This window comes from Adiantum capillus-veneris, chromosome 18 (genome assembly GCF_014529385.1).
Source record: "Adiantum capillus-veneris isolate H3 chromosome 18, ASM1452938v2, whole genome shotgun sequence".
NCBI lineage: Eukaryota > Viridiplantae > Streptophyta > Polypodiopsida > Polypodiales > Pteridaceae > Adiantum > Adiantum capillus-veneris.
This window is the reverse complement of record NC_140948.1, coordinates 118,888,136-118,903,123: the sequence shown is the minus strand read 5'-3', so window position 1 is coordinate 118,903,123 and position 14,988 is coordinate 118,888,136. Positions and strand designations below refer to the sequence as shown.

Genomic DNA, 14,988 nt, shown 5'->3' with positions numbered 1-14,988 from the left:
TAGAGGCAAGTTTCTTTGATAAAAAGATAGCAATGAAAGTACCTCTGCCGAGCAAGATGATTTCCTCCATTTTGCCTTCACCTGAACCAGCTAGAGTGCACGAGAGCCACTCTCGGATGTTGACACGAGCATAAGAACACACCACTAAGCCGCCGACAGCCCCTCGTGGAGAGAGAACTTCAATACAATCACCAATCTTGCGTTGTAGATCTTCTAAAGTAGCTATAAAAGGTGCCATAATACTTGAGAGAGAGCCCTCCTCGATCAAATCCCGCCCTTGAGTAAGAAAGAGGGGAAATGTCAATGGGATAATGGTTGAAGCCATAGCAAAGCTTACTCTCTAGCTTCAGAAAATACCACAGGGGTATTCAAGTTCTACGAGGGCAGGGGAATGACCGGGAGGGGGGGTTGGGTAGGGCAGGGCTGAGACGGGATAGGGCAAGGGGTGACGGGTGGAGACGGGACGGTTGTGCAGGGCAGGGCTAAGACGGGACAGGGCAGGGGGTGACGCGAGGCTGCGTCGCGAGGCTAAGCAAGGCGCGCAGAAGCTTACTCTGTAGCTTCAGAAAATACCGCAGGGGTATTCAAGTTCTACACGGGCAGGGGAATGACCGGGAGGGGAGGCTAGGTAGGGCAGGGCTGAGACGGGATAGGGCAAGGGGTGATGGGTGGAGACGGGACACGGCAGGGGGTGACGCGAGGGTGCGTGTAAGGTGCAGCGGAAGTGAATGTTGAACTTTGCTCAAGATGAGTGCTCCGAACTGTGCTCAAGGGTTCCTTTTACTTACGGAAGGGAAAACCTTCCGTTCCTTTAGTGAGAGTGCAAATGATCACAAACAAACTGTACGAACACTGTGAATGAAGGTGCATGAGATTGAGAGATAGAGAGAGAAGAATACGACACCAGAATGTTGTCAAACCCTCCTTCGAAGTCCCCACTCTCTATGGCGAGAGCGGTCTACTTATGATTGCACAAATCTCTACAATGCTTGGGCTTGCCAACAATGTCGACGACGATGAGGACGACAACGAGACGGGTAGAAAACTGAAAATGCTAATGGCTGAAATTTGCAAATCTTTATCTGCTGAATTCTGACTCTATGTCAGTGACGACATCGATGACGACGATGCGACGACAACGCGCTGCAAACACAGATGCTGAAATCTGCGTTTTCCGGGCTGAAACTACAAACTTCGCGGGATCTGACCATGCGGCGAGGATCTGTTGCAGAAAGGTGGATCTGCGAAGTTCGGGACTTGTTCTGCGATGTCTGACTGCTGAAAACTCAAAACACTGATGCTACTGTGTATCTTGTCGCGATGGAACTCCAAAACGCCAAGGGCTGATCTTCAACCAAAAACGCTAGGGCTGAATTCTGTTATCTGCAGGGGAAATCTGCTAACGCTAGGGCTGATCTGTTGTGTCTTGTTGTCACCGGGCTGATTTGCTGAACAAAAACGACAGGGCTGGTCTTGATCCAAAAACGCTAGCTTCTCTGCTGTGATGCAAAAACGCTAGAGCATCTTGGGGGTCCTGCTGAGAAGTTGCCTGTTGAGCAAGTGCTCCTGCTGCCTCTTTTGCCAGAAAGTGCTAGTGCTAGGTTTCTTATATACAAGCTTGTGAAAATTGCCCTACCCAGTTTCCAACAAAAGTCACTTAAAAATAATAAGTGAAAAATGTCAAAAATAGGGTAAATAGGTCTATGCACTGTAAAAATGCTCCTGATGGGTTTTGATAGAAATTTGATGATCATGTTGTGTGCAACCAGAGGATATGCATCTAATCTAAGTGTCTAGACATGCACGGTCTGCGAACAGACTCACAAAAGTGCCAGATCACTTCCTATTCTAGACTGACCGAACTGAATTGAACCCATGTCCTGAAGTAGCTTGTCCACGTACACATAGAGTTAGATGTGCAAGTGACATCCCCTCCTTTTCAGAGTGAGGTATTGGTACCGAGCTGTATGGCATCAAGAGAGATCGCCAACACGGTCTGGAATCCTAGAAAGGACTCTTTGTCGGCCCACTCTGTTGCGTGGGTCATGCGATACTTGAACTTCATAAAGGTCTGCAACGCTTGCTTCTTTGAGCCACGCCGAAAGCGACACAAAGTCATCTGTGGCTCCTTCAATGCTTCAACTTCGTCTATAGTCATGCAACTACCTTCTTCAAGGATCTCCAAGGCTGAAAATTCCTGAAACCACTTCCAACACAAAAACATGAACATACCCATTCCATGTAAAGTGACTGGAAAAAGACTATTCTTTCAAAAAACTGTGCATGCACTGCAGATGAACAAAGTGACGGAGTGCCAAACCGTTTATCAAACACACGCAAACAATGAGATCGAATCTTGACTTTCTGATCTAAGTCAATCAACTGTGTCAAAACACAATGGTAATGCCTATGCTTGATGCTCAATCTTTCTTGTGCTCTTTCGGATATTGTGTCATGCCAAGGAAGAGACATGGAATGTGAATTCCTTGGATGCATACTTTTCAGGTTTTCAAGAGAAATCCGTATACATCCGTGCTCATTCATGAGTGAATCGTGCTCAACGTACAATATGGCATGCCTATGAAAAGGGATCTCATAAAGACGCTGACTAAAATACAAGAAACGATCACGAATGAAACACTCGAACAATGCGTGCTGACTAATCACTAGAACACATAATACTTCCTGGGGAGTTCTTTGAACCTATGCTCGAGAGCCGAGATCAATTCTTCGGGATCTATCAAATCTTCCTGTGGGGGTTCTGTGGACCTCGACTCGAAAGCCAAGATCGGTTCTTCGTGATTGATCGAATCTGCAATGAGGTTAGCTTCACTAGACAAAGTAGCAACTAAACCATCATCCTTGTGAATAATCACATCCTGATCATGCAAATCATCATGCTCCTGAGTAACCACACCTGGATCATGCAAATCGTTATCATGCTTGTCATTATCATCCAAATCATGTGTATCTTGTTGTGGAGAAGACGAGACTGAGAGAGTCTCCTTCTCCTAAATCCTGTCAATCTTCGCCTGTACATTAGAAATGAGAGATGAAGAATGAACAACTTGCTCCCCACGAATGACAATGGGAGAGTCACTTTTAGCATTCAAAGTGAACGTACTAGCTGCCGAATCAACGAGAGGGTTATGCTCATGAAACCATCGAATGCCTAAAAGCATATCACATCCTGAGAGAGGAGAGACTACAAATATTCTGCGGGAGGACGCTTGTTGGACAGTGAACAAAACATCAAGGCACTCTTGTGTGATGAGAGAGTCCATACCGAGAGCGAAGCTCGACACCTTGAAAGGAGATGTCTGGCTAACCTCCAAGCGGGCTCTTTCGACAAGGGAGTCACTAATCACATCATGCATACTACCAGGGTCAAACAATATGACAAAACGCTGACCATTCACATGACCATAACACTTACTGAGAGACTCATCAATGGAAGGATCGTGAGAGACTTGGGTCACACTCATGTTCTCATTTATTCCATTGACAGAGGAAGTGGGTTCTGTGGGTTCTGTGGGTTCTTTAGTGTCTTTAGATTCAAGCTTAGGACATCTTCTTTTTATGTGATCCTTGATGTGACAATGAAAACAACGACCTTCCTTAGAATAAGTGCTTTGCTGTTTCAACGTGATGTATCCTCCTAAAATTCCTTGTTTTGCCTTTTCATCTGGAGTGAGCTTAGGTTTAGCAATTGTGTTAGCTTTACCCTTAAGTTCATTTGGAGAGTTCTTTTCTGAGAGACTATTGGAAGATTGGTTAGAAGAGTTACCATTCTTACATTCTTACCGTTTTGAGGAGTCTGAGTGGTACTTAGAGAAGTCTTGTTTTCCTTAGGCTTTCCCTTGTTGTGCTTCATCTCTTGTACAGAGCAATCGCTACCACCTTGTTGAGATCGATTGGGTCGAGGACTTCGACATCAAACCTGATATAGTCGTCCAACCTGAAAATGAAAGCCTCTTTGCGCTCATCATCCGATTTGCGTAATTGGGTGCCGAGCTGCAAAACACGATTAGAGAAAAACATAACTGGCATACCATTTTGCTTGAGACTGCGCCAATCGTCTTTCAACCGTGCTAGGTATTGTGGGGGCATAAACCGCGCCTTGAGCTTGTCTTGGAAGTCGGCCCAATTGAAGGAAAGGGGCGCGCCATCCTCGGCTTCCTCTAGGTGCGTGGCCAACTGTGCCTCTTGCCATGCGTGGTACCAATTGATGGCATCACCGGCAAGGTACATAGCTGACATCAAAACCTTGATATTTCCTGTCTTCTTAGTTGTCGCAAAATAAGCATTAAATTGATGCAACCAAGGATAAATAATCGTAGCATCCATCTTACCATCTTACTTAACTAGATCCTCTCTGTGACTGGGTTGTTGGAGTCCGAATCTCGGCTTGCGCCACTTGAGGAACTACCAACGTCTCTGGTTGGCTCGGACTTCGAGGCGAGAACCTGTCGAACCAATTCTTGCATGCGTAGTTTGCCTCACGATCGGCCTCCAAGGCCACTCGTCTTTCTTCGGTAGCCTCCTTTCTTTGTGCTTTTCTTTCTTTTCGTTCCTCGGCCGCTCGTCGCGCTTCACGGTCCAAGGTTTCCTGTCTGGTTTGGCGTTCACGCTCCATGGCAATGCAATTCGCTTCTAGTTGTGCCATCGCAACACGATTCGCTTCTTGTTGTTGTGCCATCACGCCATCATCGACTTGACCAAAACCTCCATAGGATTTGGTACAACCCGTGGCGTAGATGAGGAAGGAGGAGGGTCCGAAAAACCTCCTTGGTGGTGAGATTCTTCTTCTCTATTGTCATGCCCATCACCTTCATGCAAAGTATCCATTCCGCTTCGAATGATGACCATACATTGTGATCTTTGGTTCTTAAGTTCACGAGGAACTTGGGTTCTTGTGGGTCTTGGGTTCGTGTGGTTCTTGAGTTCTTGAGGGTCTTGCCGTTCTTCTTTCGCTTGCAATCTATGTTAGAGAAGGATCTTCTCTTCACCCGAGTTCTACTCTTTTCCGCGGGCGCATCCCTTCGCGACCGTGCACTCACACCAAGGTTGTTTTTTCCCACCTCACGTCGATTGGCCGTCCGCTAAGTACACGGTCTGCTCTCAATGAGTGAAAAGAGGCACAAGGGGAGGCTAGACAAGCCCTTCTTTCTTGGGTTTCCTGTCACTCTTCAAAAACACAATTAGGAATCGACACGCCCAAGAGGACTTGGGTTACGTGCGACCGCAACAAGCAAAAAAAAAAATTGTGGTTCTTTCCTTGAGTGATACAGAACACTGTCAAAGCTCTGATACCAATGTAAGGTGCAGCGGAAGTGAATGTTGAACTTTGCTCAAGATGAGTGCTCCAAACTGTGCTCAAGGGTTCCTTTTACTTACGGAAGGGAGAGCCATCCATTCCTTTAGTGAGAGAGTGCAAATGATCACAAACAAAGTGAATGAACACTGTGAATGAAGGTGCATGAGACTGAGAGATAGAGAGAGAAGAATACAACACCAGAATGTTGTCAAACCCTCCTCCGAAGGCCCCACTCTCTATGGCGAGAGCGGTCTACTTATGATTGCACAAATCTCTACAATGCTTGGACTTGCGGACGATGTCGACGACGAGACGGGCTGAAAACTGAAAATGCTAATGGCTGAAATCTGCAAATCTTTATCTGCTGAATTCTGACTCTATGTCGGTGACGACGTCGATGACGACGGTGCGACGACAATGTGCTGAAAACGCAGATGCTGAAATCTGCTTTTTCGGGGCTGGAACTGCAAACTTCGCGGGATCTGACCGTGCAGCGAGGATCTACTGCAGAAAGGTGAGATCTGCGAGGTTGACTTGTTCTGCGATGTCTGACTGCTGAAAACTCAAAACACTGATGCTACTGTGTATCTTGTCGCGATGGAACTACAAAACGCAAAGGGCTGATCTTCAACCAAAAACGCTAGGGCTGAATTCTGTTATCTGCGGGGGAAATCTACTACCGCTAGGGCTGATCTGTTGTTGCTGTGGAATCTACTAACGTTAGGGCTGATCTGTTGTGTCTTGTTGTCACCGGGCTGATTTACTGAACAAAAACGACAGGGCTGGTCTTGATCCAAAAACGCTAGCTTCTCTGCTGTGATACAAAAACGCTAGAGCATCTTGGGGTCCCTGCTGAGAAGTTGCATGTTGAGCAAGTGCTCCTTCTGCCTCTTCTGCCAGCAAGTGCTAGCACTAGGTTTCTTATATACAAGCTTGTGAAAATTGCCCTACCCAGTTTCCAACAAAAGTCACTTAAAAATAATAAGTGAAAAATGTCAAAAATAGGGAAAATAGGTCTATGCATTGTAAAAATGCTTCTGATGGGTTCTGATGGAAATCTGATGATCATGTTGTGTGCAACCAGAGGATATGCATCTAATCTAAGTGTCTGGACATGCACGGTCTACGACAGACTCACAAAAGTGCCAGAACACTTCCTATTCTAAACTGACTGAACTGAACTAAACCCATGTCATGAAGTAGCTTGTCCACGTACACATAGGGTTAGATGTGCACGTGACAATGCGTCGCGAGGCTAAGGAAGGCGCGCAAAAGCAAAGCAGGTAACGGGAGGGCAGGGCGGGTGATATAACGACAACGCGAGTGATTAAGGGTTGTGTGAGGTCGGGACAAAGCAGTGAAGGAGGAGAAGAAGCACGAGGGTTTGTAGAAGCTTCGCGCCAGGTAGTGTTAGTGTTTCGACGAGGGGTTTCTTCGGCAAGGTTCAGCACTCTCTCTCTCTCTCTATATGTATATATATATATATGTATATATATATATATATATATATATACATATATATACATATATATATATATATACATATATATATATATATATATATATACATATATATACATATATATACATATATATACATATATATATATACATATATATATATATATATATATATATATATATATATATATATATATATGTACATATATATATATATATGTATATACATATATATATATACATATATATATATATATATACATATATATACATATATATACATATATATATATATATACATATATATATATATATATATATATATATATATATATATATATATATATATATATATATATATATATATGTACATATATATATATACATATATATATATATATATACATATATATACATATATATACATATATATATATATATACATATATATATATATATATATATATATATATATATATATGTATATATATATATATAGTGCTGAAACCCAAAAAAAAAAAAACAACAACAAAGGAAGACAAAACAGGATGAAAGAAACAGCAAAAACAAAGAGAAAACAAGCAAATAAAACGAAAGAAAACGTGCTCTAAAGACAAACTTTACCCAAGAAACAAAACACACAAAATCGTACTCCACACACTCGCACAAAATTGCAAATAAGAAACAACAGAACGAAGAAAATATGTATACATATACCTAAATAAGTTCAAATTAGTCTGAACTCACGAATTATAAGAGGGAATAAAGCACTCATAAAACAAAAAAAGCAAGGGACACAATAAAAGAAAAGAAGAAAAGAACTAAATCACTTTATTTGCTACGAAACAAAACTAGATAAAACAAAACATTATTAACTTAAAAATAGCAAACCAAGAAAGCACAAGGGCAATTCCCACCCAAGAGGCAATACCATAGAACTGCCAAGTTGAGCATCGTCTACAGGAGACCCTCCAAGTGGTTTTCCACTACCATTGTGGGACCAGTTGTCATTTTCAGCCTAAAGCGTCGAATGTCCAAGCACAAACCTCCGTGGCAGGTGAACAAAGTGTATGCAAGGTTATCGCAGTGAGGGTTGCAGCCGGCAAACAAGGACGAAGGCGGAAAGGCTGGTACCCAAGGGCGAGAAGGGGCCACACAAGATGGAAGAACTGCACAAAAGGAGCCATAGCTGGCTGCAAAAAACAGCAAGGTGAAATGGCAGTAGCAGTAGCGCAGAAAGCCACAATAGGCATACTGAATGGAACCAGGGCGGCGGCAGCAAACCAGGCAAGGCCAGGCTGGAAGGGTGGCACCGAAATGAGGTGTAAGGCGGGCTAGGAACACGCTGAAGCTGGGCAGGTGGGCTACAGTAAGAAATTCCTCGTGAGTTCTGCAGGCATGTGCGCGACAAAATCGGCCCTGAAGCCTCTGCAACGGACTGTAGAGCAACAAGTAGGGTTAGGGCTCGACAGGCCTTTGCAAGCTTCGTACAGTAGCACTCACGCTATCCTGTAACTCCTCTCTCTCTCTCTCTCTCTCTCTCTCTCTCTCTCTCTCTCTCTCTCTCTCTCTCTCTTTTGTCATATAGAGCCAGAGACAGAGTTACATCACATTTGTCATTGTCCAGTATACTATGAGATACGAGGCCGCTTTCCTTATCTATTCAGAATGGACTTTGGACCATTGGCTAGAGTCATGAGATATCAAGATCAAAGATGCCTCGGCTTGTTTTTGATAGAGCTGCGCAAACACACGGAGAGTCTCTTGAGGAAATCAGGCAATAGGAGACATTTCACGAAGGGAGATTACTGCCTTCTGACTTCTTTAAAGCAAGGGCTCAGCAGCCAGATGAGCATGCTCCACAACAAACTTCAGAGCCCACTTATACCAGAGGTATATTAGTTGACAGAGCCATTGAGCTCGGGAGAGCTAGACGCCCACATCTACGAGGGCGACCACGACATCGACGGAAGCTCCATCAGAGGATCAGGACTATTCTAGCACAACATGTGAGATGCCCACTACGACTATTTACAGAGGTGGACATTGACGCAGCTCTTCAGCGACCGATGCAGTACTTTCTCGGACAACGCCCGATGCTGGGCATCCTCGGGCACTAATGATGGTGATGATGATGATGATGTTTTTAGTCTTTCACTGTACTTCACTTTATTTTATTTTTGTACCCAGACATTGGATTAGATCCACCATTATTGTACCATTTTGGTCTCATAGGTCATTTTGGCCTTTTGAAGACGGCTAATATAACATTTCATCTCATCTCATCTCCTCTCTCTCTCTCTCTCTCTCTCTCTCTCTCTCTCTCTCTCTCTCTCTCTCTCAATCACTAAATCCCTCTAAATCTTACCAACTTAGAACTAATCCTCACAAGAACATTTACCATCTATAAAACCTTGAGGACCTATGCCTCGATTTTTCCTAAATTTATGCAAATCTTCAGAAACTAGGTATAATTCCTTGGACATTAAGAATGAAAGAACATGCAGCACAAGACCTCTTAGATAGAAGAAAAGACCCAAGTTCCAACATGGAGCCAATATTTGTTCTTTCAAGCATGATATTTGTCTACATCCTATAGTATGCACAAATAGCCAAACTTACTTCAACAACGTCATGCAAATTAAAATAGCTACTTGAAATTTCTTTTAATAAAAAACTACACATAAAGATCATAAGACCACATACCATGCTTGTTGATAATTAAATGAATTCACAATGAGGTGTGAATGTGTATGGTGTTGCAACTCCAAGGAAAGATTGTTCGAAAAGATCACAATACCTGCAAACATGGTTATCAAACAATATTAGTGAAAGATGGAGACATCAAAGCAGATAGAGAGGATGCATAAATTGAAGAATAGAAATTAACAAGGCCAGAAGTTCCTACGTCACATTTGTGCACTTTTGGAGAAATCTTGCTTCAAAACGGCTTTAAAAGATAGAAACCATTGGATGTTACTATGAAGTTAACAAGGCCTCAGCCTTCACAAGTACTTGGGTCCCGATCCTCCTATAATTGTCCCACCCTAATGCCCTAGGACACCATGATATCCTTGCTAAGATGTGAGAGATTTGCACTAATTTGAAAAACAGCAGTGCTACAAGCTACAAGCTACAAGCTTCAAGCTGCGAATGTGTTTCAACACCACAAGATACATATACACTTGAATATCAACCGTATGGTGCACCTCTAATGTCCAATTACGAAGAATTGTCAAATAATGATTGATGCAAAAAATCCTAGCATGTTTTTACACCTATAAAATTGTAACTTCACTTCAACTTTGAAAATAACAAGTTTCCTTTGGTAGTTAAACAACCACCCCGCTCACTAGAGCGTCAATCACCACACATTGTCAATAGCCCGCTATCACAAAGTGATGGCGTGGCACACTTGAAGTCACAGAGAGAGAGAGAGAGAGAGAGAGAGAGAGAGAGAGAGAGAGAGAGAGAGAGAGAGAGAGAGAGATGAAATGATGAAATGAAATGATATATTAACGTCTTCAAAAGGGCAACATGACCTATGAGACCATCAGATACAAAGTGGTGAATCTAATACAATGTCTGTAGTACGAGTACAAAAAGTACTGAATGTAAAAATGAAAACTGAAAATGAAGTGTGAAATGTGAAATGTGAAAATGTAGAATAGGCCCTCAATGACACTCTGGGTGTCGTGCTAGAATGCCTCTGATCCTCTGCTGCAGTCTCTGTCGATGGAGTGTGCTCCTGTGTCTCGGTCGTGGTCGTCTCGATCTCCCGAGCTCAGTCGCCCTGTCAATGAGGGTGCCTCTTGTATGAATGTGGGTACAACCCTGTGCTGGTGGTTGGTCTCCTGGCTCCCTCGATCCAAAGAAGTCTGTGATCTGTCTCTGTGACTGTCGTACTCCATGTCTCCTCAGCAGACTATCTCTATGTCGGTGTAGCTCAAGTAGATATAAGCCAAGGCATCTCTGATCCTGATACCTCATGACTCTATCTAGGGGTCCAAAACCCTCCCTGAATAAGCAATGGAAGCGCCCTCGTATCTCATAATACACAGTGCAGTGGCATATGTAGTGTAGCTCTGTCTCTGGCTCTGTATCGCATAGTTGGCATATCCTAGACTCCGGTGGTATCCCTCTGAATCTACCCGTCTCAATCTCCAGCTGGTGTGAGGATGTGCGAATCTGACCAATAGCACATCGCAGACCATGAGACAAGTGAGTGTCCATGTAGCTCGGACGAATCACAAACCCATCTCCCGAAAGTTGGAGAAGATGCTCTTTGTAGAAAGCCATCTTCGTGTCCAACTCCTGCATCGGCTCTACCCATGTCCTCCTGGTGTCCAACTGTATAAGATCCTGACGAATGAGTCTAGTGATCTCCGTCTGTGTGACTGGCAGGGAGGGTGCATCCAGGGAATACTGAAAAGGAGGAAATCTATCCATGCTGAAACCATGCCTCTGAAACCATGAGGTCATCTGCGCATACCAACATGATGCGTCTCCCTGCATCGCTAACTGTCTAGAGGACTCAAGGGCCAATCTAGTATATCTGCCTCTATGTGTATCCCATAGATTGTGCATAAAGGACACTGATCTGGTAAGAGCCTCAATCTCTATAGGAGGGGCGGCTACCTCCGCTCGAATAATCGCATGTGGTACGGAGGCCTTGGCTCTAATCATCCGGGATATCATAAATACCAAGGGTCTCTCCATGCTCCTCCAACTTTCATTGATTCACAGATGATCCCCAAACCTAGACCCCATAAAGCATAGCTGAAGCAACCAAAGTATCAAAGAGCCATAGCTTTGTTCGTGGTTCTTGAAACTGAACCTGCGAACACATCCTCTCTAGCCCTCCCAATGCCGCATAGGCTCTGGACAGTCTAGTCTCTGCTGCTCTCCTCAGAGTAAACCTCGGTCCCGTGGATACCACCCCCAGATATGTATATTCATCTGTGTACTCCACAGTGTCCTGACCATATACGAGTGTAGGTGCCGATCTCTTGACCCACTGTGGTGTGGTGTTAAACACCATAACCTTGGTTTTACCAAGGTTCACAGACAATCCACTATCCTCTGCAAAGCTGTGCAATGCATCCAACTGTCTCTACATGCCCTCTGGTGACTCTGATATCAACACAATATCATCAGCATATAATAATAAAGGGATCCATGTCCCTGCTAGCTGAGCACCTCTGTCGCCCTCTCTGTCAATGTAGTCAGAGACCTCATCTACATACATACCAAAAAGTGTAGGGGACAAAGGACACCCCTGTTTCACTCCAATAGTGGAATGAACAATGTCAGAAATCCCCTCAAGAGTGCGTACCTGGCCAGTCACTGAGCCGTATAAAGCCATGATCCCCCATATGATCTCTGTGGGTACTCCCAACTTCAGTAGCCTGCGCATCAATCTGGCCCTCGGCACTATGTCAAATGCTTTGCGGAAGTCCACAAAGCAACAATACATCCGTCTCCCATGTGCCCGACCCTCCTCAATAATGGCTCTGAGTGTAAGAATATGGTCCAAAGTGGAGAAACCCCTCCTGAATCCAGCCTGTCCTGCTGCTCGTATGCCCTCATTTTCTGCTCATTTACTCAGTTGTTGTTCAAGAATGGATGCATACAACCGTGCCAATGTGTGCCCTATCATAATAGTACGGTAGTTCCCTGGCACCGCGGGGTCCCCTGCCTTGAAGAGAGGTACAATAGTAGATAATGTCCAAGACTCGGGTAGTCCCTCACACATGACACGGTTAAACAAGCACGCAAGAACCTCTGTCACCATCTCAGTGGTAAAGAAGGTACTAGTGGCTGGACATGGCTCTAGAGGGTCTGGTAATGGTGGTTGCCCAGGTACTGTATATAATGATGCTGCATACTGACCCCAAATCTCGGGAGAAGTAATCACTGGAGGAGGTGAGTGCTCATGGAAGAGACGCCAGGCCTCACCTGAATCTCGACTCAAAAAGAGCTGATACAAATCACGTTCCATCTGGGCTAAAAAGGCCCGCTTCTTCCGTCGCACTAAAGCCGAAGGGCAATCCGAGACTGTCTATATGTAATGACTCCAAGTATAAGCTCGCTCTGAATCTAAACTCTCATCTCTCTGCACTCCTCATCATACCAACTATTCTGAGGCATGTTCCCAGAACGTCTTCTCTGATTTGGTTGACTGTGTGGGTATGCCTCTGTTGCTGCCCCATGCAAGATCTCCGTCAATAGAGTGGTGATCTCCTCCATGGTATATACAGGCTCGACTGCCCACATCCGCCTGTAAATCTCCTCCACATAAACTGAGTCCATCTCTAGTGTAAAAGTATATCGTGTGTGTGCAATCCTCCCTGGTGTCTGAGAGGCACTGTACTGGAAAGAGACTGAAAAAGTCAGGAGAGCATGGTCCACTGCTACTCCAACAGGTCTAGGTCCCACACTGAGATCCTGAATACTAGAGATGAAGCTCGGTGAAGTCATGATACAGTCCACTGTACTGGCCCCATGTCTGTGTGAAAAGCATGTGAATCCCCCAGACGAAGGAAAAATCTCTAGACCATTAAGCATGGCCAAACCATGCGTAGTCGTCATCTCCATGAGATATCTCCCATACTCTGTGTGCTCTCTATCTTGTGAGTGTCTGTCCAGCCCCATCTCCGATATATCCATCTCTCTAAGCATCTCCTCCGCGGTATCATAAAATACCGTTTGGGAGTTGGCCGTCTTGGCATTAAAGTCTCCCAAGAGAATGATATCTCCAACTCTAGAGAACTCCCATATGTCATCATCAAGTATAGAGAAAGGGAATTGCCCTCTAGGTGAGGTATAGACTAATGTGCTAGGGGGAAAGTAACATATAGCAATGTATAAGAATCTGCACGTCTCAGCTCTCAATCTAACCCACATGTATCTCGCCTGGTCATCTCTCCGGACAATCTGTAATACCGGCTGCAACTCCTCCCTGAATAAGACTGCTACCCCTCCTGAACCTCGACTCCCATGCTGGGATCTAGTGTCTGGCCGACAAGCTGTCTCCCATGAATAACCAGTCACACTTGGCATCAACTGTCCAGATTTCTGATGTGTCTCTGAGTAAAAGACAATGTCTCTATCTCTGAAGCTATCCTCAAAGGCACCCACATCCGGCCTATATGATCCATTACAATTCCATGCCGCCATCCGGAGTGTGGTCCCATATGTCTCGCACCGTCATGTTGTGCGTCTTTCCAAAACCACTACTTTCCCTCCTCTATAAAAGGCAATTTTTCCCTTCTCCCTTGCTGCCTTGATCTCCTCTTGCATATGTGCTATTTGTGCTAAAGTAAGGTCATCCCCCATAAATATCCCAGTTTTCTTAAGTGCTGGTCTCTTCTTCAGGAATTCCTTCCTTGTTTCCAAAGTCGGGAAACGCAAAATAAGTGCTCTCTCTTTGACGTTTCCCTTCTCATCCACTCCCTTCTTTCCTACTCTCCAAGCACCTGTGTGCATAGGTTCCGGGATGCCCATGCGCTACAAGAGTTCCTTCACTTCTTCTTCTACATTTTCAGTGTCTTTGATACCAGTAATACGCACATGGAGGGCTCTATTCCTCCTCTTTTGTTCCTCCTCAATGGTCATATTGATGATGGTAGAAGTCTGCGCGGCTTCTGGCATCCGGGCCTTCCCTTTCTTTGCACCTTCAATCCATTTTTCTGCTTCGTCAACCTTCTCCTGTGTTTTATAAAGGCGCTCCGCCCATGAGGAAGCCTCTTTCGAGTTTTGTTCTTCCCCTTCGCGCAGAGTTTTCACCTGCTCCTTAATTTCTTCGAGCTCTTTTAACATCGAGGGCTGATTTCCCCCCTCCATTTTGGGCGTAATTTTGCAAGCTGCAAGTTCCCCTTTAAGCTCTTCAATCACTGCATCCTTTTCCTTCATGCACTTTTCCACATTGGTTTTCCAAGATTCAAAGCTTGCAATTGCCTCATCCAACTTTTTCTGCATAATACATTCCATTACATTCACTTCTGCCCGCATTAGAGCTTGCATCTCCCCTTTCACAGATAGATACATCTCATCATGCTTACCAAGCATCGCTTTATCCAATTCTTTCCTCATATCTACATACATAGAATTCTTATAACTCTCTGCGTTTGCGTACATCTCTTTCTTGATGTCATCTCTCATAAAGCTGAGCTCCGATTTAATCATCACTTGAACCCTCTCCATCATTA

The 14,988-nt window shown here is 44.4% G+C and overlaps 1 protein-coding gene across 5 annotated transcripts in view; it reads right to left on the bottom strand.

The window, feature by feature from the left end:
• LOC147436289 (ubiquitin fusion degradation protein 1 B-like) overlaps positions 1–14,988 on the bottom strand; it is an 80,209-nt gene that overhangs the window by 41,598 nt on the left and 23,623 nt on the right. For all 5 annotated transcript variants that reach the window (XM_086489219.1, XM_086489220.1, XM_086489218.1 and 2 more), the window contains exon 2: positions 9,485–9,578. In XM_086489219.1, the coding sequence (XP_086345345.1) occupies positions 9,485–9,487 (3 nt within the window). In that variant the 5' untranslated portion in view covers positions 9,488–9,578. The remainder of the gene's footprint in view (positions 1–9,484; positions 9,579–14,988) is intronic.